This window comes from Physella acuta, unplaced genomic scaffold, assembly GCF_028476545.2.
Source record: "Physella acuta isolate Inbredline_101_S28 unplaced genomic scaffold, ASM2847654v3 ptg001554l, whole genome shotgun sequence".
Taxonomy (NCBI): domain Eukaryota; kingdom Metazoa; phylum Mollusca; class Gastropoda; family Physidae; genus Physella; species Physella acuta.
Window position 1 is genome coordinate 222,788 of NW_026733069.1, and position 22,040 is coordinate 244,827.

The following is a 22,040-nucleotide window of genomic DNA, read 5'->3' on the forward strand; positions in this document are numbered from 1 at the left end:
ACGCGGCCTGAGTTTCTTCCAGGCAACTCGTCAGGGAAGGGGGAGGGGAGAGGGGGAAGGGTCCGTCCCCCCCACCCCAAACAACAACTACTATCCCCCTCCCCCTTAACGAAATATAATTTAAATAGAATAAGTATACTTTGTTCAGTGTCCTGTCCTCCCCCAGAAATTTCAAGCCCCCCCCCCCCTCAGAATAAAAAAGAAACACAGAAGAACGCGGCAGGTTATTTTACAACCAGCACAGCCTCCTGCCATCATTACTTTATCCCCTTTGTTAGCACTGGACACACCAACACGTGTTTTTGAAAGAAGGAATCGATACACCGACATCGGTGATCAACTCACCAGAAGTCGATTTGAAATCAAATTGTTTGACGAACGTTTCCGCTGGTTTGATTTCGCCTCCACGCTCCAGCTACGACCAATCAGAGCCACTTCCGGTCGACTAATGATTAATCTTCTATTCTCAGGGCTTGGTCTTGTATTGATTGCCATTTCATTAATGTACTATCCCCTCTCTCACCTCACCCCCCCCCCCCCCCAAAAAAAAAAAAAAAAAAAAAAACTATTCGACAGCTAGGCTACCTCATTTAAAAAAAATTAAAATAGTTAGAATTTCGATAGATTTTTTTAAATGATTAATTTAGTTAGACGTCACGAAAGATGTAAATTGGTTTAAAATACCAGGCACGGATTGGACGATATTTTAAAATATCTCGCGATTTAATTCTCAACTTGACGGGACATTTTGACCCAGGTTGACTAGAGAATACACCGACCAGATTCTGACTTGGGTTGACTCACTGTAGCAGTGACGTCAACTTCAGACTACTTGTTCTAAGTGTTCTACATTTCACAGGCAACAACAATTACATTCGTGTGATTAGTCTTTTGAATGCATATTGCGCTTAATATATCTTTAATTATATAATCTAATTTGAATAGGGTTCGTTTCCGAATAGCAATTGTCGGCATTTTATGTCGAAATAGGGCAGAAATAACTTCAACTAAAGTCTCACTTATGTAGGCCTATATAGTGGAGGATTAGCGTCTTTTAAATTTAAGACGTGTTAGGTTTTCAACTAAAAGAGTTCAGAATAGGTATGAAACTCAGTTCAGGTGTGTTCTATAACAGCGGGATTATATATATATATATATATATATATATATATATATATATATATATATATATATATATATATATATATATATATATATATATATATATATATATGTGTGTGTGTGTGTGTGTGTGTATGTATGTATAAAGTAAATAAATAAATACAAAATAAAAAAAATTAAAAAAAAATAAAAACATAAATATATTCTGCTATTTTTAGCCCTATTAGTGCTACCCTATCTGTATTTGAATGAAAGCAGCTGGGGTTAAGAAAAAATGGCCACTGCCTCACAAACAGCCCTGTGTAGCATCAACTGGCATCCTGAGATAACAGACCATGAGGGGGAGGGGTGGAGGTGATCGTGTCAAGTTCAAATCAACAAAGTTTTAACTTCCGTTTCCATTTTAATTAGCAGCAGATCCGGTTAGCTCGATCTGGTTCCAGTTCCTGTTAGAAAATTTTCAACCGTTCTCCTGTTAGAAACTTGCCAACCGTTCTCCTGTTAGAAACATGCCAAACGTTTTCATGATAGAAACTTGCCAACCACTCTCCTGTTAGAAACTTGCCAACCACTCTCCTGATAGAAACTTGCCAACAACTTCCAATATAGAAACTTGCCAACCACTCTCCTGTTAGAAACTTGCCAACCACTCTCCTGATAGAAACTTGCCAACAACTTCCCATATAGAAACTTGCCAACAACTTCCCATATAGATACTTGCTAACCACTGCCCTGTTAGAAATCTGCCAACCACTCTCTTGCCAGAAACTTATCAACCAAACGCCAACCAAAATTTTACCCACCGACGCTAGCGACCAATCAAATTCATTCCACTCACAACAGCAGATTAGTAAACGCTTTTCTGCCAACCCGATTAAAAGCCAACTATCCTAAATGTATGTAGGCTCCAGCATTTCTTCCAGACGTTTTTGTTCGAGAGGGCACTTGAAATTTTGTTTTTGGAGGGGGGGGGGAGGCTGACTCTGTTAAAAGTATATATTTTCTATATAAATTCCATTTCGTTCGGGTGGGGGGTGGCAAGAAGAGCTGCCTGGAAGAAACACTGGTAGGCTCTAAATTCACAGATTGAATGTGTGATTGTCCTGACGAGTTACAACAATCATTTTACAACACATAGATTTCACGGGGCTGGTGGGGGACTATCAATACAATGTGATAGATGAACGAACATTATTCTGGTATGAGGAAGGTCGTTAATCTGTTGTTGTTGTTGTTGTTGTCAGGTTGACGTCATCATTGACCAGTGCTCCCAGGTCATTAACCTTAGGACATGTATTGCTGACCACAAGAGACAGCTGGAGAGGACAACGTTTATCTCACCACAAAATGCAGCAGTAAGTCTCGTTTCATCTCGGCTAGATATACATGTTTTTATCTCTTCATAGGGGTCGGCGTGGTCGAGTCGGTGAAGATCACGGTTGCTAAACCGAAAAGTCTCGAGTTCGAACCCTCGAGCAGATGAGGCTCTTTATCTGGGGACAGCCACTCTTCTAGGAGAGACAGCACCAAAATCAAACAACTGCTGCCTTGTAGTTTGTTCTTGGTTAGACAAAAGCTATGGAAGCAAATCCAAAAAGAAAAGCAGGCTGAAATCGGAGTAAACGGCCTCAATGGCATAACTAGTTGACACGTATCCTTAATTTGTGTTGAGGGCGTGGTCGAGTCGGCAAAAAAGCTCATGGTTGATAAATTCGAAAAAGTCTCGAGTTCAAACCCTCTGGCAGATAAGCCTCGATCTCTTCCAACACTAAAAAATTAAGAACGAAGAAGAAGAAGAATCTCTCCATAAAACATGTTTTCATGTATTCAAATGGATTATATATTTTCGCAACAACTTATAATTTTGACCAATTTAAGTATCAAATGTTAAAATGCATAATCGGACATGCCGTACCAACAAATGTTAAAACACAAATTGAAATTTTCATTAAGGTCATAAGTTAAAAGCACAAATAGACTTATGTCAATTACAGTAAAACCTAACGTTAAACATAATCTACTTCTACCCTAACCTATCTTTAAACATGAACTACTACTACCGTAACCTAACTTTAAACATAATCTACTTCTACCCTAACCTATCTTTAAACATAAACTTGTGGTCACTTAACCTAATTATAAACATCAACTTTTGCTACACTAACCTAACTTTAAACATGAACCACTGCTACCCTAAACTAACGTTAAGTATATATTATTTGTGCCCTAACACAACTTTAAACATCACCTACTGGTGCCCTAACCTAACTTTAAATTTAAACATCAACTATTGGTGCCCAATCAAACTGTGTTAACCTAACCTAACTTTAAAAACATCAACTACTGGTGCCCTTACCTGACCCTTATGTCGATGGCTCCACCAGAATACCGAGGTGATAGACCGCTTGTACGCCGGATGTCTGAGTGCTCTAGAGACTTACTGCTTCCTGATTTCCTTCAACGCTTATCTCAGAGATCAGGTAAGACATACGACCTGTTCTGGCCACTGTCACATCTCATTTATACTTTCTTTTCGTTCCTGGAATAAAGTCAGTCCGTTATAGATATACTGTAATGTTGTTTTACAAATACAACGACAGGGACGCAACTAGCTATTTACGGGCTCATACACTTGACTCTCAAATGATCAAGTTAGAAATCGTTGCATTCAGAAATTATGCCCATGCCAAAATATTATCAAAATTATTATATATTTGTTTCTTTTTCGCTTATTAAAATCAAACATGCGAAAAGTTTTATTCATTATTTAAAATCGAACTGATATAACTTTAAGAAGAAAATAAATATTTTAGTTAAAATTTAGGCCTATTTTACATTCTTAGATTAGTTTCACGAACTATCAAATTGTGTTTACAAAATGTCTGATCTTATATTGTAGATGCCCAACAATTTAAGCTGGAGCTACAACAAATGGCTGCACAGAAATCCTCTGGTCATCCGTCTGTGTAGCCAGCTCGACTTCTCGGAGTTACGCTCTCCGCCATCTTTGTTGTCGTCGTATCAAAGGTATTTGGTGAGTACATGAAAGATTTTTGTAAGGTATTTGGTGAGTACATGGACGGTTTTTGTAAGGTATTTGGTGAGTACATGACGGTTTTTGTAAGGTATTTGGTGAGTACATGGACGATTTTTGTAAGGTATTTGGTGAGTACATGAAAGGTTTTTGTAAGGTATTTGGTGAGTACATGGACGGTTTTTGTAAGGTATTTGGTGAGTACATGACGGTTTTTGTAAGGTATTTGGTGAGTACATGACGGTTTTTGTAAGGTATTTGGTGAGTACATGGACGGTATTTGTAAGGAATTTGGTGAGTACATGGAAGGTTTTTGTTTGGTATTTGGTGAGTACATGGACGGTATTTGTAAGGAATTTGGTGAGTACATTAAAAGTTTTTGTTAGGTATTTGGTGATTAAATTGTAAGGTTTTTGTAGGGTAGGCCTATTTGGTGAGTACATTAAAAGTTTTTGTTAGGTATTTGGTGAGTACATGGAATGTTTTTGTTGTCTTATCCAAGGTATGTGTTGCGCAACTGGAAGTGTAACATTATTTCTAGACTAGAAGGTCCAATTTTTTTTATTCTTACCATAAACAAAAACATAGACATTTAAATAGTTTCTAATTCTAATTTTTAATCTCTATACAACGTTTAGCACGATAAACCCTGTAGCCTATTTTCTGACGGTACTTATAAGTACCACTCATATAAACGCTTGTATGATTTTTAATTTAAACTCTATTTGTACCAGGTCTATAATGACTAACCTCTATTTGTACCAGGTCTATGATGACTAACCTCTATTTGTACCAGGTCTATGACTAACCTCTATTTGTACCAGGTCTATGACTAACCTCTATTTGTACCAGGTCTATGATGACTAACCTCTATTTGTACCAGGTCTATGATGACTAACCTCTATTTGTACCAGGTCTATGATGACTAACCTCTATTTGTACCAGGTCTATAATGACTAACCTCTATTTGTACCAGGTCTATGACTAACCTCTATTTGTACCAGGTCTATGATGACTAACCTCTATTTGTACCAGGTCTATGATGACTAACCTCTATTTGTACCAGGTCTATGACTAACCTCTATTTGTACCAGGTCTATGACTAACCTCTATTTGTACCAGGTCTATGATGACTAACCTCTATTTGTACCAGGTCTATAATGACTAACCTCTATTTGTACCCGGTCTATACTGACTAACCTCTATTTGTACCAGGTCTATAATGACTAACCTCTATTTGTACCAGGTCTATAATGACTAAACTATTTGTACCAGGTCTATAATGACTAAACTATTTGTACCAGGTCTATAATGACTAACCTCTATTTGTACCAGGTCTATAATGACTAACCTCTATTTGTACCCGGTCTATGACTAACCTCTATTTGTACCAGGTCTATAATGACTAAACTATTTGTACCAGGTCTATAATGACTAAACTATTTGTACCAGGTCTATAATGACTAACCTCTATTTGTACCAGGTCTATAATGACTAACCTCTATTTGTACCAGGTCTATGACTAACTTCTATTTGTACCAGGTCTATGACGACTACATCGGCCTTGATGTTCTCAGCTCACAAATGGACGTCAAAGTCTCCAACTTCCGACGGTTAATGGGTCTTCCAATTTACGGCATGGCACAGCCAACAAGAAATGTAGGTTGTTGAGTGCAGATGGACACCAGGCGCGATACATATACTTACGTATATATATATATATATATATATATATATATATATATATATATATATATATATATATATATATATATATATATATATATATATATATACATTTATATACACGTATACATACGTATATATATATACGTATATATATATATATATATATATATATATATATATATATATATATATATATATATATATATATATATATATGTGTGTGTGTGTGTGTCTGTGTGTCTGTGTAAATGTTAATTCAATATAGATAGGCATATATATATATATATATATATATATATATATATATATATATATATATATATATATATATATATATATATATATATATATATATATATATAAACTATTGGTGCCCTAACCTAACTTTAAACATAAACTATTGGTGCTTATATTTAGAAATCGTAACATTTATATTATATATATATATATATATATATATATATATATATATATATATATATATATATATATATATATATATATATATATATATATATATATATATACTAATATGCGTATGTACATTTATACATATATATTTAGGCATATAAAGCCTATTTTCAATAAAACCCATTGCACACAATGTGTTTATATATTCACCATCGCCTTGTCCAGGGTCTGTCTAAAGTGGTCCATCATCTCCTTCAACACAAACAAGGCTACACCAACGTCATCGTGGTCAACTTACGGTCAGACTACGTCCTCGAGTGTGATGACGTCACCTACTCTGTCCGTGACGCCCACTCCCTCTTTGAACCAATCAGCTCTCAGTGTTTGTCCGGTAAAGACCTTGAGGTAGTCACGTGTTTGTTGATGTGTCCTTGAGAAAGACTTAGCGTAGGACGCTTACAATAGAAACAAATCGACTGAAAAATTGAATTACGAAATTGATAAAAATATTCAAACAAGGGAAATAATCTTTCTTATTTTTTTTTTTTTTAGGAATCGGAACAAAAAATAAAAAAAGAAATCAAGTCTAAAAAAAGATGGAAGGTAAATTTTTTTTAGTGTGGTAATCTTTGGTGTGTTTTGTTTTGTTTAGGTTAGAAATGTGCCATCACTTTTGTCTTGTTTATCTTTAAACACACTAAAACAACTTCAAGTATATTTTTTTTTACAAATCATGGAAGAAGGTTCCATAATGGGGTTATAGTTCGCTCGTAAACAAGTAAAGCATCGTCTTACGGTTTACATTTTTTAACACTGTACTACATTGTACTTAGATGGTTTTAGTCTCGATAAATCGATATTTAATTGTCACAAAACATAATTTGTTTGTACAAGATCTATGTTGACCTCTCCAGACCTAATCTAACAAACCTAAAACCCAGACCTAATCTAACAAACCTAAAACCCAGACCTAATCTAACAAACCTAAAACCCAGACCTAATCTAACAAACCTAAAACCCAGACCTAATCTAACAAACCTAAAACCCAGACCTAATCTAACAAACCTAAAACCCAGACCTAATCTAACAAACCTAAAACCCAGACCTAATCCACCAAACCTAAAACCCAGACCTAATCCACCAAACCTAAATCTCAGACCTAATCCACCAAATTTACTCCCACAGGTGTACAAGGAGACCACTGACCCGCCCATAGAGAAGGAACTGACCAGCATCTTCACCCCAGAGGAACTGTATGAGCAGCAGAGGTTGTCGACCCTTGACCTCCACTACCGCAGACTTCCGTTAGAATACGATCACGGCCTGCACGAAGAGGTAAGACCAATACAATTACAACATTCGTTGTGACCAATACAATTACAACATTCGTCAGACCAACAATTTTACAACAACAATAGTCAGACCAATACAATTACAACATTCGTCAGACCAATACAATTACAACATTCGTCAGACCAATACAATTACAACATTCGTCAGGCCATCAATTTTACAACAACATTCGTCAGACCAATACAATTACAACATTCGTCAGACCAATACAATTACAACATTCGTCAGACCAATACAATTACAACATTCGTCAGGCCATCAATTTTACAACAACATTCGTCAGACCAATACAATTACAACATTCGTCAGACCAATACAATTACAACATTCGTCAGACCAATACAATTACAACATTCGTCAGGCCATCAATTTTACAACAACATTCGTCAGACCAATACAATTACAACATTCGTCAGACCAATACAATTACAACATTCGTCAGGCCATCAATTTTACAACAACATTCGTCAGACCAATACAATTACAACATTCGTCAGGCCAATACAATTACAACATTCGTCAGACCAATACAATTACAACATTCGTCAGGCCATCAATTTTTCAACAACATTCGTCAGACCAATACAATTACAACATTCGTCAGACCAATACAATTACAACATTCGTCAGACCAATACAATTACAACATTCGTCAGACCAATACAAGTACAACAACATTCGTCAGACCAATACAATTACAACATTCGTCAGACCAATACAATTACAACATTCGTCAGACCAATACAAGTACAACAACATTCGTCAGACCAATACAATTACAACATTCGTCAGACCAATACAATTACAACATTCGTCAGACCAATACAAGTACAACAACATTCGTCAGACCAATACAATTACAACATTCGTCAGACCAATACAATTACAACATTCGTCAGACCAATACAAGTACAACAACATTCGTCAGACCAATACAATTACAACATTCGTCAGACCAATACAATTACAACATTCGTCAGACCAATACAAGTACAACAACATTCGTCAGACCAATACAATTACAACATTCGTCAGACCAATACAATTACAACATTCGTCAGACCAATACAAGTACAACAACATTTGTCAGACCAACACAATTACAACATTTTTGAGATCCTACATCTTGTGTCCACTCGCAATTAGGAAATTTAAAACATGACCTGGGACGATGATTTGCAATTCTCTGTAGACTATATCAAGTATAGTTCACCTGATTCATTATCAAAACAAATATCGCATTTGACACTGAATATTTCATGCTCTGTCATAATCAAGACGGTTGTCATGATCTGTGAAAACGATTAATGAATTAATTAATTAACGATTAATAGACGCGCGCTTCCTTCTGATGTAACCTTTCTGTATTTACAGCAACCCATTCTGTATATCGTTGCCTCATTAAAGCGTTAAAAAGCCAATCTATATTGCTATTTCCGTAACAAGAACTGCTCCACCCCACCCCCACCCCCCCCCCCCCCCCCCACACACACACCCTACCTCAGGGAAATCATTTTGAATTACTGATTTATTATCCGGATTTGATCTCTCAGTTCTTACACTCACCATCAAAGTAATTCTAGCTACAGCTACCGTTTCATTTAATCTTTTATGAATGTGAAAAAGAAAAACGAGAGTGGGGGTGCTAAAAAAATTGTGACATTTTTTACCACCCACGTCACGCACGCGCGTGTTAAATTTTAAAACTTACCAAACCATGATTTGTCAATGTAGCTATGCAGCTTGTTAGAAAGTGTCATCTAGTAATACTGATTTATAGTTGTTTTTTTTTACTATAAAACGGGTATGCTAAATTTATACTTAGTTTATTTACTGTAAAACGGCGAGCCAAATTTATAGTCTTAGTTTATTTACTGTAAAACAGAAAAAATTAACATTAAAGTCCTATTGCAAAAATAAATCAAGCGAGCACTTCGTCTATAGTTAGATTCCTTTATCAGGTAAATATCTAGACTAACGATGTATACTTTACATCACCTTTGAACTTGAGCAGCCTGTTACTATATAAACCCACCTGGTTGTTCCACCCAGGAGTTTGACGCCATCCAGAGTCTGATCCTGGGCTTTATGAGGGCGTCCGGCTCGTGGACGGAGAGCTCACACGCGTTTGTGTTTCACTGTCGCACGGGAAAGTCAAGGACGTCGCTCACCATGGCCGTGGCAGGGCTGTTGTTTTATCACATGACGGTGAGTAGCTGTCACGTGACTGTGTTGTTGTCACGTGACCGTGTTCAGATGTTGTCACGTGATTGTGAGTAGCTGTCACGTGACTGTTGTTGTTGTCACGTGACTGTAAGTTGTTGTCACGTGACTGTGTTCAGTTGTTGACACGTGACTGTGTGCAAGTGTTGTCACGTGACTGTGTCAAGATGTTGTCACGTGACTGTAAGTTGTTGTCACGTGACAGTAAGTCGTTTTACGTGACTGTAAGTTGTTCTCACGTGACTGTAAGTTGTTGTCACATGATTGTAAGTTGTTCTCACGTGACTATAAGTTGTTGTCACGTGACTGGGTTCAGTTGTTGTCACGTGACTGTAAGTTGTCGTCACGTGACTGTGTCCAGTAGTTGTCACGTGACTGTGTCCAGTTGTTGTCACGTGACTGTGTCCAGTTGTTGTCACATGACTGTGTTCAGTTGTTGTCACGTGACTGTAAGTTGTCGTCACGTGACTGTAAGTTGTTGTCACGTGACTGTAAGTTGTTCTCACGTGACTGTAAGTTGTTGTCACATGATTGTAAGTTGTTCTCGCGTGACTATAAGTTGTTGTCACGTGACTGGGTTCAGTTGTTGTCACGTGACTGTAAGTTGTCGTCACGTGACTGTGTCCAGTAGTTGTCACGTGACTGTGTCCAGTTGTTGTCACGTGACTGTGTCCAGTTGTTGTCACATGACTGTGTTCAGTTGTTGTCACGTGACTGTAAGTTGTTGTCACGTGACTGTAAGTTGTTGTCACGTGACTGTAAGTTGTTCTCACGTGATTGTGTGCAACTGTTTGACACTTTGACCATTCCATATCATGAAATTAACATAAACCGTTGTTTATTAGGGTTTTCCCTACGGAGCCAACCCTGATGAACAAGAGCGAGTTAGCTGCCCTAATGCCAGATACACTAAAGGAGAATATTTGGTACGTGCTTTTGTTTGATTTCTGGTACACTATATTTCTCTGGTATTATTACTAAATTACTATCGCCGCTGGACTATTGCTACAGAAAAATTGAGAAAGACGTTTCGTCAAATTTTAATATAATTTTTTTTTTAAGTATTTTAAAATTATTTTGTTTTTTTTTATTTTACAATTGCATGTTGAATTTAAAAAAAAAACTACTAACGTAATCGATTATAAGGGAGAAACAAAGAATTAAGTTTTAAATAATAATTTGGGTAGATAGTGATTGTTTTAACAATAAAAATCGGGTATCACAAAAACAGTATTAATTTACCAGCGTTATGTACCTTGATTTGAATTATCTCCCTCTATGTGTGAGGGCACTTATTTCCCATGCTATTCGTGGAACCTGTGAATTGTTTCTCTTGTGGTGCACTTGACATGAGTACCTTCCAGGTGCACCGGTCACATGACACGTGTATTGTTTTAACCAACAGGTGGTAGAGAAACTCATCTGGATGTTACCTGAGGGTCACCAGGTAAAAAGGGAAGTCGACCTGGTGTTGGATCGTCTCTTTGAAACCATGTCACCTATGCACTTTCACCTTCGAGAGGTCATTTTTGTCATCTTTAACAAGGTCAGCAAAAGTTTAAATTCTTAGTATATAAATGGTAAATAGTGAGACAAATTTAAGGTCCTGCTTTATCTACTGTAATACGGGGTGCCAAGTTTATAGTCTTAGTTTATTTATTAAAAAAAAGTTAGACAAATTTAAAGTTAGAGTCCAATTGGATAATTAAATCATGTCGGCACCGTTTTAATAGATAGATTCCTTTATCAAGGTAACTATGACTGAACTGATGTATAATTTATATCACCTTTGAACTTAAGCTGTAAATACCATTAAAACCTACCTTGCCTTGAAATACCTCTTTATACCTAACAAGATTGTTTCAATTAAAACGTCTGTTTCCGCATACTCATGCCCTTTTAATCTTAACTATACTGGTACTATATTATGTAAAATATGCTCGTAATATATTATGTTAACTATGCTGGTACTATATTATGTTAACTATACTGTTGCACTGTTATGTTAACTTAACTGATATTATATCATGTTTACTATACTATTGCTATATTATGTTAACTCTTAACTGTTATACTTTATTATGTTAACTCTACTATACTAACTATACCTCAAATATCCCTACACACATTAGGTAGACTATGTTGAACAGAGTGTATTAACATAACAAAGCCTTGTAATTTGTTGTTGGCCATTGGTGCAGCAAGCTTAGATTAAAAAAAAAAAGAAATATAAAAAAATTATCAAATCTCAAAGATTTTAAATAAAACGTAAAATTTCAAAGATTATTAGAAAGATCGTCACATTTCAAAGATTATAAAATAAATCGTCGTTTCACGTGTTTCCAACACGTTAGGCTAAATCATCAAATTTCACGTTTCCAACACCTTAAGCTAAATCGTCAAAATTCACATGTTTCCAACACCTTAGGCTAAATCGTCAAATTTCACGTGTTTCCAACACCTTAGGCTAAATCGTCAAATTTCACGTGTTTCCAACACCTTAGGCTAAATCGTCCAGTGGAGCCACCCAGAGGTACCTGAACAGGCTGAGCTATGACTACCTGGAGAGGTACCTGTACCTGATACTGTACAACGCCTACCTGCATATGGAGAAAAACGGCCAGTTCCAGAGGACATTCACACAGTGGATGACAGAGGTGAGGTCTGGTTACTGTCAGTGTCAGTGTCAGTGTCAGTGTCAATGTCAATGTCAATGTCAATGTCAATGTCAATGTCGTTGTCACTGTCACTGTCACTGTCACTGTCTCTAGTACAGAGTACATGTGAGGTTTGGTTTCATTGTCATTTTCATTGTCATAGTCGCTAGGACAGAGCGTTCACACATAGTATTACAGAGGTAAGGTCTGGTTAATAAATTCACAAATTACCTATATAAAAATTTTTTTTTCATTTCAACTAAATAAGGCTCTGCGATTCCTTTAATAAATATTTAATAAGTAAATTCCCCATACATTAAATGTGTCACGTTTAATGGGAAGTAACATTGTATAATATTTTGACTGTCTATAGAATTGTTAAATAACGAAACTTGCAGTCGACGACCAAAACTTCCCCACAATTTGAATTGTATGTCACGTGCCCAATCCTGCCCCAACAACTGCAGACAGCTAATGAAAACAATCTCTATCGACAGGTGGCGGCGCCAGCGGGGGTGTTTGAGGTACTAGACAACCTGGGCTTCTTCACCCTCGAGACGGCGCCCTCCGAGTTCAGCCGGCTAAAGAACCGCATCCTGGACCGTCAACAAAAGTTGCCTTTCACCGGGTTGTTTGTCTAGTGCCTGAGGGGATGTTTGTTGCCCGATATTGGGCCACTTTGTTCAGATTGTAATCATGAGAGGGTGTTTGTTGCCCAATGGGCCCCGTTGTTCAGATTGTAATCATGAGAGGGTGTTTGTTGCCCGATATTGGGCCCCGTTGTTCAGACTGAAATCAAAATATTTTCACTTAATCTAGTATTGAAACCCTAATTAGTATTAAACTATGTGCGCGAATCTCCGAGAATTAGAGTCGAGAACTCGTTTTTTAATGCACTTTTTCCATCAATTTCCGAACACATATAGTGAGTTTGGTAAATTGATCTACAACTACACAAGTTATTTATGTTCTTAATTAAATTAAGTTAAGATATAATGCTGCCATTATTCAGTTCATGTTGAAAGTTTCCATTTATCTTAGCGGTTAAAGGATGTTAGGGATGTAGAGCAGAGGTTTAGCCATATAACCACTTGGCTAAGTAGAGGGTTGGCCACATAACCACTTGGCTAAGTAAAGGGTTGGCTACATAAACATTTAGCTAAGTAGAGGGTTGGCTACTTAACCACTTAGCTAAGTAGAGGGTGGGCTACATAACCACTTGACAAAGTAGAGGGTTGGCCACAAAACCACTTGGCTAAGTATAGGGTTGGCCACATAACCACTTGACTAAGTAGAGGGTTGGCCACATAACCACTTGACTAAGTAGAGGGTTGGCTACATAACCACTTGACTAAGTAGAGGGTTGGCCACATAACCACTTGACTAAGTATAGGGTTGGTCACATAACGACTTGGCTAAGTACAGGTTTAGCCACACACCTCGTCAACCAGCTAAGCTAATGAACATTGCTGCACTGTGGTTTATTTATAACAAAGACCCTGTGATAAATGTGATATACAAGCCTAAATGGCCAAATATATACAATGCATAAATCGATTTTATTTTAGACAAAATGGATGTTAGGTAATGCATGTTATAAAATTCAGTTTTCTTCACTAGTTAAAACTTATCTTTGTACTAACTATAAAATATAACACAGATATGTACATACAGTTTTGTGATGTTTTTTTCAATGTTTTTCACTCATGTATGTTTACCTAAACTTTTTGAAACTGTGTTTATTTATTTAAACCAATATTAAAACCCCAGTCAAAGATTCCACGGGAATTACCTCCCTTGATTTTCTTAATACATTCAAATCCCACGCCTTACATACTTGCTAAAATATTTGCTAAACTAAGCTCCAGGCTAACTCGTTGTGGGAGTCACAAAACTCTCGAGTCACGATTGCTGCTGACTCTATAACCGTGCTGTTGTACATTGTTGGACAGGACCTCTTGTGATGGAGAGCACCTCACAATGTGTGGGGATCTACCCAACAAAATGTGGGGATTTACACTGCATGGTGAGGGAATCTACACCACAATGTGAGGGGATTTACATCACAATGTGTGGGGTGTTACATCACAATGTGTGGCGATCTACTCCAAAATGTGCGGGGATCTACCCCCACTCAGTAGTGAGAAAAATAACGTATAGTGAGGACCCCATTTTACATGTAGGCCTATACGTATATTACAATATGTGTTGAACAATGGCATCAGAGGATCCCGCAGTAAATAGAAGGATCCCAATATGTTTTAGATGATCCCAATAGGTTTTGGATCCCGAAATGTGAGGGAAGATCCCGAAATGTGATTGAGGATCCCTATATCTAATATCTAATGTACACGTTGCAAAATATCATCACAAAAAAAAAACATTTAAAGATGTTAAAGAACAATGTTGATCTTTACCCGACTAACACTTAGAGTTAACTTCACTTGAACAAGAACAAAGAGACCAGGAAATGTTAACAAACAAGCTCAACGACAGCTGCTAGTTGGTTTTGTTTTTAAAGTTAATGTCAACACGTATCTATAGCAAACAGTCATAAAATTAGGTTTGTTCCCCTAGATTTACTTTCTGATATTTTTAATTTATTTTTGTGTGCAAATAATCACACGTAATTATTTACTTTTTTTTAAATAATCGGTAATATTGTTATTAGTTGTACTAACCGAGTTATTTAGAGGTCGTCCTTAAATGACGCCACTCTGAAAGTCGAGGAGTGTGGATTTTAGTGAAGACATGGAAAAGGGGATGAGCTAGTTTAGCTTTGCATATATTTTTTTCTAAATAAATTGTAATTAAATCACTAGATCAAATCGTTAACCGTCTACGCTAAAATTATGAAACAGTAGCTAATGATACTTCCTTTAGAGAAAAATTTCAATTGAGGGTGGGGGTGGGGGGGGGGATTTTAACTCAGGAGTGAGGTCCATTTAGTGGATTTGCATGAGTTTTTGTGACGAAGTGTGACAACCCTGAGATGTAGTAAAATTCGCACACACAAAAAGCGAGACAAAATTTAAGGACGACCCCTTTTCAACTATTATTTTATTGTGTCAACCAATTGTTTTAAACGTGCGCCCCGCCTAGAGTTCCAATGTAAACATGCCAGATCAATTTCAACACTTTGTGACCAAATGTTTTTATTTTACTCCCACACATCGTAAAATTTTTCTTAGTCCGACAGCACATATATTTTATTACGACTGAGTATATATTCATGTATGTCAAAATCTGACCCGTCGTCTGCTCAGATTATCACGTGACAAGTGTAGAAGTAATGGTTGAACTCATAGTTAGACTAGACATTGTTTCTATTCAGATTCCTTGTATAGTTATGTAAAGCCACTGTAAAATAAAAACCTATGTATTTTTTACCTTTCATACACCTTGTTTCACATAACAACTTTTTAATTAATTATTTAAATATTGCTTGTTAAACTATAATAGCTGTTTAAATTCTTTGAAAAAAAAATTCTTTATTCTTGTCAATTCTAGAATGATGACTTTCTATTAAACTGGTTTTAATTCGAGAATAGCTGTTCTGTTTCATTTAATTGTCTTTCCCTATTACTTGTTTTGTAATTTTGTTATCATCTTGATCTGATTTGTTTATTAGTGCTTAACGGGTAAAAAGATTAACTTGACTGTATGGAGTATAATATGCTCTCACCTCGAGTAACGAGTAGGTGGACGAGTCACTTGGGTAGACGATCCATATGAGAGTCACTTGGGTAGACGATCCATATGAGAGTCACTTGGGTAGACGATCCATATGAGAGTCACTTGGGTAGACGATCCATATGAGAGTCACTTGGGTAGACCGTCCAGAGTCACTTGGGTAGACCGTCCAGAGTCACTTGGGTAGACCGTCCAGAGTCACTTGGGTAGACCGTCCAGAGTAACTTGGGTAGACCGTCCAGAGTAACTTGGGTAGACGGTCCATAGGAGAGTCACTTGGGTAGACCGTCCATACGAGAGTCACTTGGGTAGAGCGTCCAGAGTCACTTGGGTAGACCGTCCAGAGTCACTTGGGTAGACCGTCCATACGAGAGTCACTTGGGTAGACCGTCCATACGAGAGTCACTTGGGTAGACCGTCCAGAGTCACTTGGGTAGACCGTCCAGAGTAACTTGGGTAGACCGTCCAGAGTCACTTGGGTAGACCGTCCATAGGAGAGTCACTTGGGTAGACCGTCCATACGAGAGTCACTTGGGTAGACCGTCCAGAGTCACTTGGGTAGACGGTCCATAGGAGAGTCACTTGGGTAGACCGTCCATACGAGAGTCACTTGGGTAGAGCGTCCAGAGTCACTTGGGTAGACGGTCCATAGGAGAGTCACTTGGGTAGACCGTCCAGAGTCACTTGGGTAGACCGTCCAGAGTAACTTGGGTAGACCGTCCATACGAGAGTCACTTGGGTAGACCGTCCAGAGTCACTTGGGTAGACCGTCCATACGAGAGTCACTTGGGTAGACCGTCCAGAGTCACTTGGGTAGACCGTCCATACGAGAGTCACTTGGGTAGACCGTCCATACGAGAGTCACTTGGGTAGACCGTCCATACGAGAGTCACTTGGGTAGACCGTCCAGAGTCACTTGGGTAGACCGTCCATACGAGAGTCACTTGGGTAGACCGTCCATACGAGAGTCACTTGGGTAGACCGTCCATACGAAAGTCACTTGGGTAGACCGTCCATACGAAAGTCACTTGGGTAGACCGTCTATACGAGAGTCACTTGGGTAGACCGTCTATACGAGAGTCACTTGGGTAGACCGTCCAGAGTCACTTGGGTAGACCGTCTATACGAGAGTCACTTGGGTAGACCGTCCATACGAGAGTCACTTGGGTAGACCGTCCATTCGCGATTCACTTGGGTAGACCGTCCATACGAAAGTCACTTGGGTAGACCGTCCATACGAAAGTCACTTGGGTAGACCGTCTATACGAGAGTCACTTGGGTAGACTGTCCAGAGTCACTTGGGTAGACCGTCCATACGAGAGTCACTTGGGTAGACCGTCCATACGAGAGTCACTTGGGTAGACCGTCCAGAGTCACTTGGGTAGACGGTCCATAGGAGAGTCACTTGGGTAGACCGTCCATACGAGAGTCACTTGGGTAGACCGTCCAGAGTCACTTGGGTAGACCGTCCAGAGTCACTTGGGTAGACCGTCTATACGAGAGTCACTTGGGTAGACCGTCCATACGAGAGTCACTTGGGTAGACCGTCCAGAGTCACTTGGGTAGACCGTCTATACGAGAGTCACTTGGGTAGACCGTCCATACGAGAGTCACTTGGGTAGACCGTCCAGAGTCACTTGGGTAGACCGTCCATACGAAAGTCACTTGGGTAGACCGTCCAGAGTCACTTGGGTAGACCGTCTATACGAGAGTCACTTGGGTAGACCGTCCATACGAGAGTCACTTGGGTAGACCGTCCATACTAGAGTCACTTGGGTAGAGCGTCCAGAGTCACTTGGGTAGACCGTCCATAGGAAAGTCACTTGGGTAGACCGTCCATACTAGAGTCACTTGGGTAGACCGTCCATACTAGAGTCACTTGGGTAGACCGTCCAGAGTCACTTGGGTAGACCGTCTATACGAGAGTCACTTGGGTAGACCGTCCAGAGTCACTTGGGTAGACCGTCCATAGGAAAGTCACTTGGGTAGACCGTCTATACGAGAGTCACTTGGGTAGACCGTCCAGAGTCACTTGGGTAGACCGTCCATACGAGAGTCACTTGGGTAGACCGTCCAGAGTCACTTGGGTAGACCGTCCATACGAGAGTCACTTGGGTAGACCGTCCATACTAGAGTCACTTGGGTAGACCGTCCATACGAAAGTCACTTGGGTAGACCGTCCATACTAGAGTCACTTGGGTAGACCGTCCATACTAGAGTCACTTGGGTAGACCGTCCAGAGTCACTTGGGTAGACCGTCCATACGAGAGTCACTTGGGTAGACCGTCCATACGAGAGTCACTTGGGTAGACCGTCCAGAGTCACTTGGGTAGACCGTCCATAGGAAAGTCACTTGGGTAGACCGTCTATACGAGAGTCACTTGGGTAGACCGTCCAGAGTCACTTGGGTAGACCGTCCATACGAGAGTCACTTGGGTAGACCGTCCAGAGTCACTTGGGTAGACCGTCCATACGAGAGTCACTTGGGTAGACCGTCCATACTAGAGTCACTTGGGTAGACCGTCCATACGAAAGTCACTTGGGTAGACCGTCCAGAGTCACTTGGGTAGACCGTCCATACGAGAGTCACTTGGGTAGACCGTCCAGAGTCACTTGGGTAGACCGTCCATACGAGAGTCACTTGGGTAGACCGTCCATACTAGAGTCACTTGGGTAGACCGTCTATACGAGAGTCACTTGGGTAGACCGTCCATACGAGAGTCACTTGGGTAGACCGTCCATACGAGAGTCACTTGGGTAGACCGTCCAGAGTCACTTGGGTAGACCGTCCATAGGAAAGTCACTTGGGTAGACCGTCTATACGAGAGTCACTTGGGTAGACCGTCCAGAGTCACTTGGGTAGACCGTCCATACGAGAGTCACTTGGGTAGACCGTCCAGAGTCACTTGGGTAGACCGTCCATACGAGAGTCACTTGGGTAGACCGTCCATACTAGAGTCACTTGGGTAGACCGTCTATACGAGAGTCACTTGGGTAGACCGTCCATACGAGAGTCACTTGGGTAGACCGTCCATACGAGAGTCACTTGGGTAGACCGTCCAGAGTCACTTGGGTAGACCGTCCATAGGAAAGTCACTTGGGTAGACCGTCTATACGAGAGTCACTTGGGTAGACCGTCCAGAGTCACTTGGGTAGACCGTCCATACGAGAGTCACTTGGGTAGACCGTCCAGAGTCACTTGGGTAGACCGTCCATACGAGAGTCACTTGGGTAGACCGTCCATACTAGAGTCACTTGGGTAGACCGTCCATACGAAAGTCACTTGGGTAGACCGTCCAGAGTCACTTGGGTAGACCGTCCATACGAGAGTCACTTGGGTAGACCGTCCAGAGTCACTTGGGTAGACCGTCCATACGAGAGTCACTTGGGTAGACCGTCCATACTAGAGTCACTTGGGTAGACCGTCCAGAGTCACTTGGGTAGACCGTCCATACTAGAGTCACTTGGGTAGACCGTCCAGAGTCACTTGGGTAGACCGTCCATACGAGAGTCACTTGGGTAGACCGTCCATACTAGAGTCACTTGGGTAGACCGTCCAGAGTCACTTGGGTAGACCGTCTATACGAGAGTCACTTGGGTAGACCGTCCATACGAGAGTCACTTGGGTAGACCGTCCAGAGTCACTTGGGTAGACCGTCCATAGGAAAGTCACTTGGGTAGACCGTCTATACGAGAGTCACTTGGGTAGACCGTCCAGAGTCACTTGGGTAGACCGTCCAGAGTCACTTGGGTAGACCGTCCATAGGAAAGTCACTTGGGTAGACCGTCTATACGAGAGTCACTTGGGTAGACCGTCCAGAGTCACTTGGGTAGACCGTCCATACGAGAGTCACTTGGGTAGACCGTCCAGAGTCACTTGGGTAGACCGTCCATACGAGAGTCACTTGGGTAGACCGTCCATACTAGAGTCACTTGGGTAGACCGTCCATACGAAAGTCACTTGGGTAGACCGTCCATACTAGAGTCACTTGGGTAGACCGTCCATACTAGAGTCACTTGGGTAGACCGTCCAGAGTCACTTGGGTAGACCGTCCATACGAGAGTCACTTGGGTAGACCGTCCATACGAGAGTCACTTGGGTAGACCGTCCAGAGTCACTTGGGTAGACCGTCCATAGGAAAGTCACTTGGGTAGACCGTCTATACGAGAGTCACTTGGGTAGACCGTCCAGAGTCACTTGGGTAGACCGTCCATACGAGAGTCACTTGGGTAGACCGTCCAGAGTCACTTGGGTAGACCGTCCATACGAGAGTCACTTGGGTAGACCGTCCATACTAGAGTCACTTGGGTAGACCGTCCATACGAAAGTCACTTGGGTAGACCGTCCAGAGTCACTTGGGTAGACCGTCCATACGAGAGTCACTTGGGTAGACCGTCCAGAGTCACTTGGGTAGACCGTCCATACGAGAGTCACTTGGGTAGACCGTCCATACTAGAGTCACTTGGGTAGACCGTCTATACGAGAGTCACTTGGGTAGACCGTCCATACGAGAGTCACTTGGGTAGACCGTCCATACGAGAGTCACTTGGGTAGACCGTCCAGAGTCACTTGGGTAGACCGTCCATAGGAAAGTCACTTGGGTAGACCGTCTATACGAGAGTCACTTGGGTAGACCGTCCAGAGTCACTTGGGTAGACCGTCCATACGAGAGTCACTTGGGTAGACCGTCCAGAGTCACTTGGGTAGACCGTCCATACGAGAGTCACTTGGGTAGACCGTCCATACTAGAGTCACTTGGGTAGACCGTCCATACGAAAGTCACTTGGGTAGACCGTCCAGAGTCACTTGGGTAGACCGTCCATACGAGAGTCACTTGGGTAGACCGTCCAGAGTCACTTGGGTAGACCGTCCATACGAGAGTCACTTGGGTAGACCGTCCATACTAGAGTCACTTGGGTAGACCGTCCAGAGTCACTTGGGTAGACCGTCCATACTAGAGTCACTTGGGTAGACCGTCCAGAGTCACTTGGGTAGACCGTCCATACGAGAGTCACTTGGGTAGACCGTCCATACTAGAGTCACTTGGGTAGACCGTCCAGAGTCACTTGGGTAGACCGTCTATACGAGAGTCACTTGGGTAGACCGTCCATACGAGAGTCACTTGGGTAGACCGTCCAGAGTCACTTGGGTAGACCGTCCATAGGAAAGTCACTTGGGTAGACCGTCTATACGAGAGTCACTTGGGTAGACCGTCCAGAGTCACTTGGGTAGACCGTCTATACGAGAGTCACTTGGGTAGACCGTCCAGAGTCACTTGGGTAGACCGTCCAGAGTCACTTGGGTAGACCGTCCATACTAGAGTCACTTGGGTAGACCGTCCATACGAGAGTCACTTGGGTAGACCGTCCATAGGAAAGTCACTTGGGTAGACCGTCCAGAGTCACTTGGGTAGACCGTCCATAGGAAAGTCACTTGGGTAGACCGTCTATACGAGAGTCACTTGGGTAGACCGTCCAGAGTCACTTGGGTAGACCGTCTATACGAGAGTCACTTGGGTAGACCGTCTATACGAGAGTCACTTGGGTAGACCGTCCAGAGTCACTTGGGTAGACCGTCCAGAGTCACTTGGGTAGACCGTCCATACGAGAGTCACTTGGGTAGACCGTCCAGAGTCACTTGGGTAGACCGTCCATACTAGAGTCACTTGGGTAGACCGTCCATAGGAAAGTCACTTGGGTAGACCGTCCATAGGAAAGTCACTTGGGTAGACCGTCCATAGGAAAGTCACTTGGGTAGACTGTCCAGAGTCACTTGGGTAGACCGTCTATACGAGAGTCACTTGGGTAGACCGTCTATACGAGAGTCACTTGGGTAGACCGTCCATACGAGAGTCACT

General features: G+C 40.9%; 1 protein-coding gene across 5 annotated transcripts in view; it reads left to right on the forward strand.

The window, feature by feature from the left end:
* LOC131928839 (paladin) overlaps positions 1-13,869 on the forward strand; it is a 107,157-nt gene extending 93,288 nt beyond the window's left edge. For all 5 annotated transcript variants that reach the window (XM_059284984.1, XM_059284980.1, XM_059284983.1 and 2 more), the window contains 12 exons: positions 2,367-2,477; positions 3,507-3,602; positions 4,022-4,156; positions 5,699-5,815; positions 6,482-6,661; positions 6,809-6,859; positions 7,442-7,591; positions 9,662-9,817; positions 10,678-10,758; positions 11,238-11,378; positions 12,337-12,489; positions 12,987-13,869. In XM_059284984.1, the coding sequence (XP_059140967.1) occupies positions 2,367-2,477; positions 3,507-3,602; positions 4,022-4,156; positions 5,699-5,815; positions 6,482-6,661; positions 6,809-6,859; positions 7,442-7,591; positions 9,662-9,817; positions 10,678-10,758; positions 11,238-11,378; positions 12,337-12,489; positions 12,987-13,130 (1,515 nt within the window). In that variant the 3' untranslated portion in view covers positions 13,131-13,869. The remainder of the gene's footprint in view (positions 1-2,366; positions 2,478-3,506; positions 3,603-4,021; positions 4,157-5,698; positions 5,816-6,481; positions 6,662-6,808; positions 6,860-7,441; positions 7,592-9,661; positions 9,818-10,677; positions 10,759-11,237; positions 11,379-12,336; positions 12,490-12,986) is intronic.
* Positions 13,870-22,040: the final 8,171 nt, after the last annotated feature.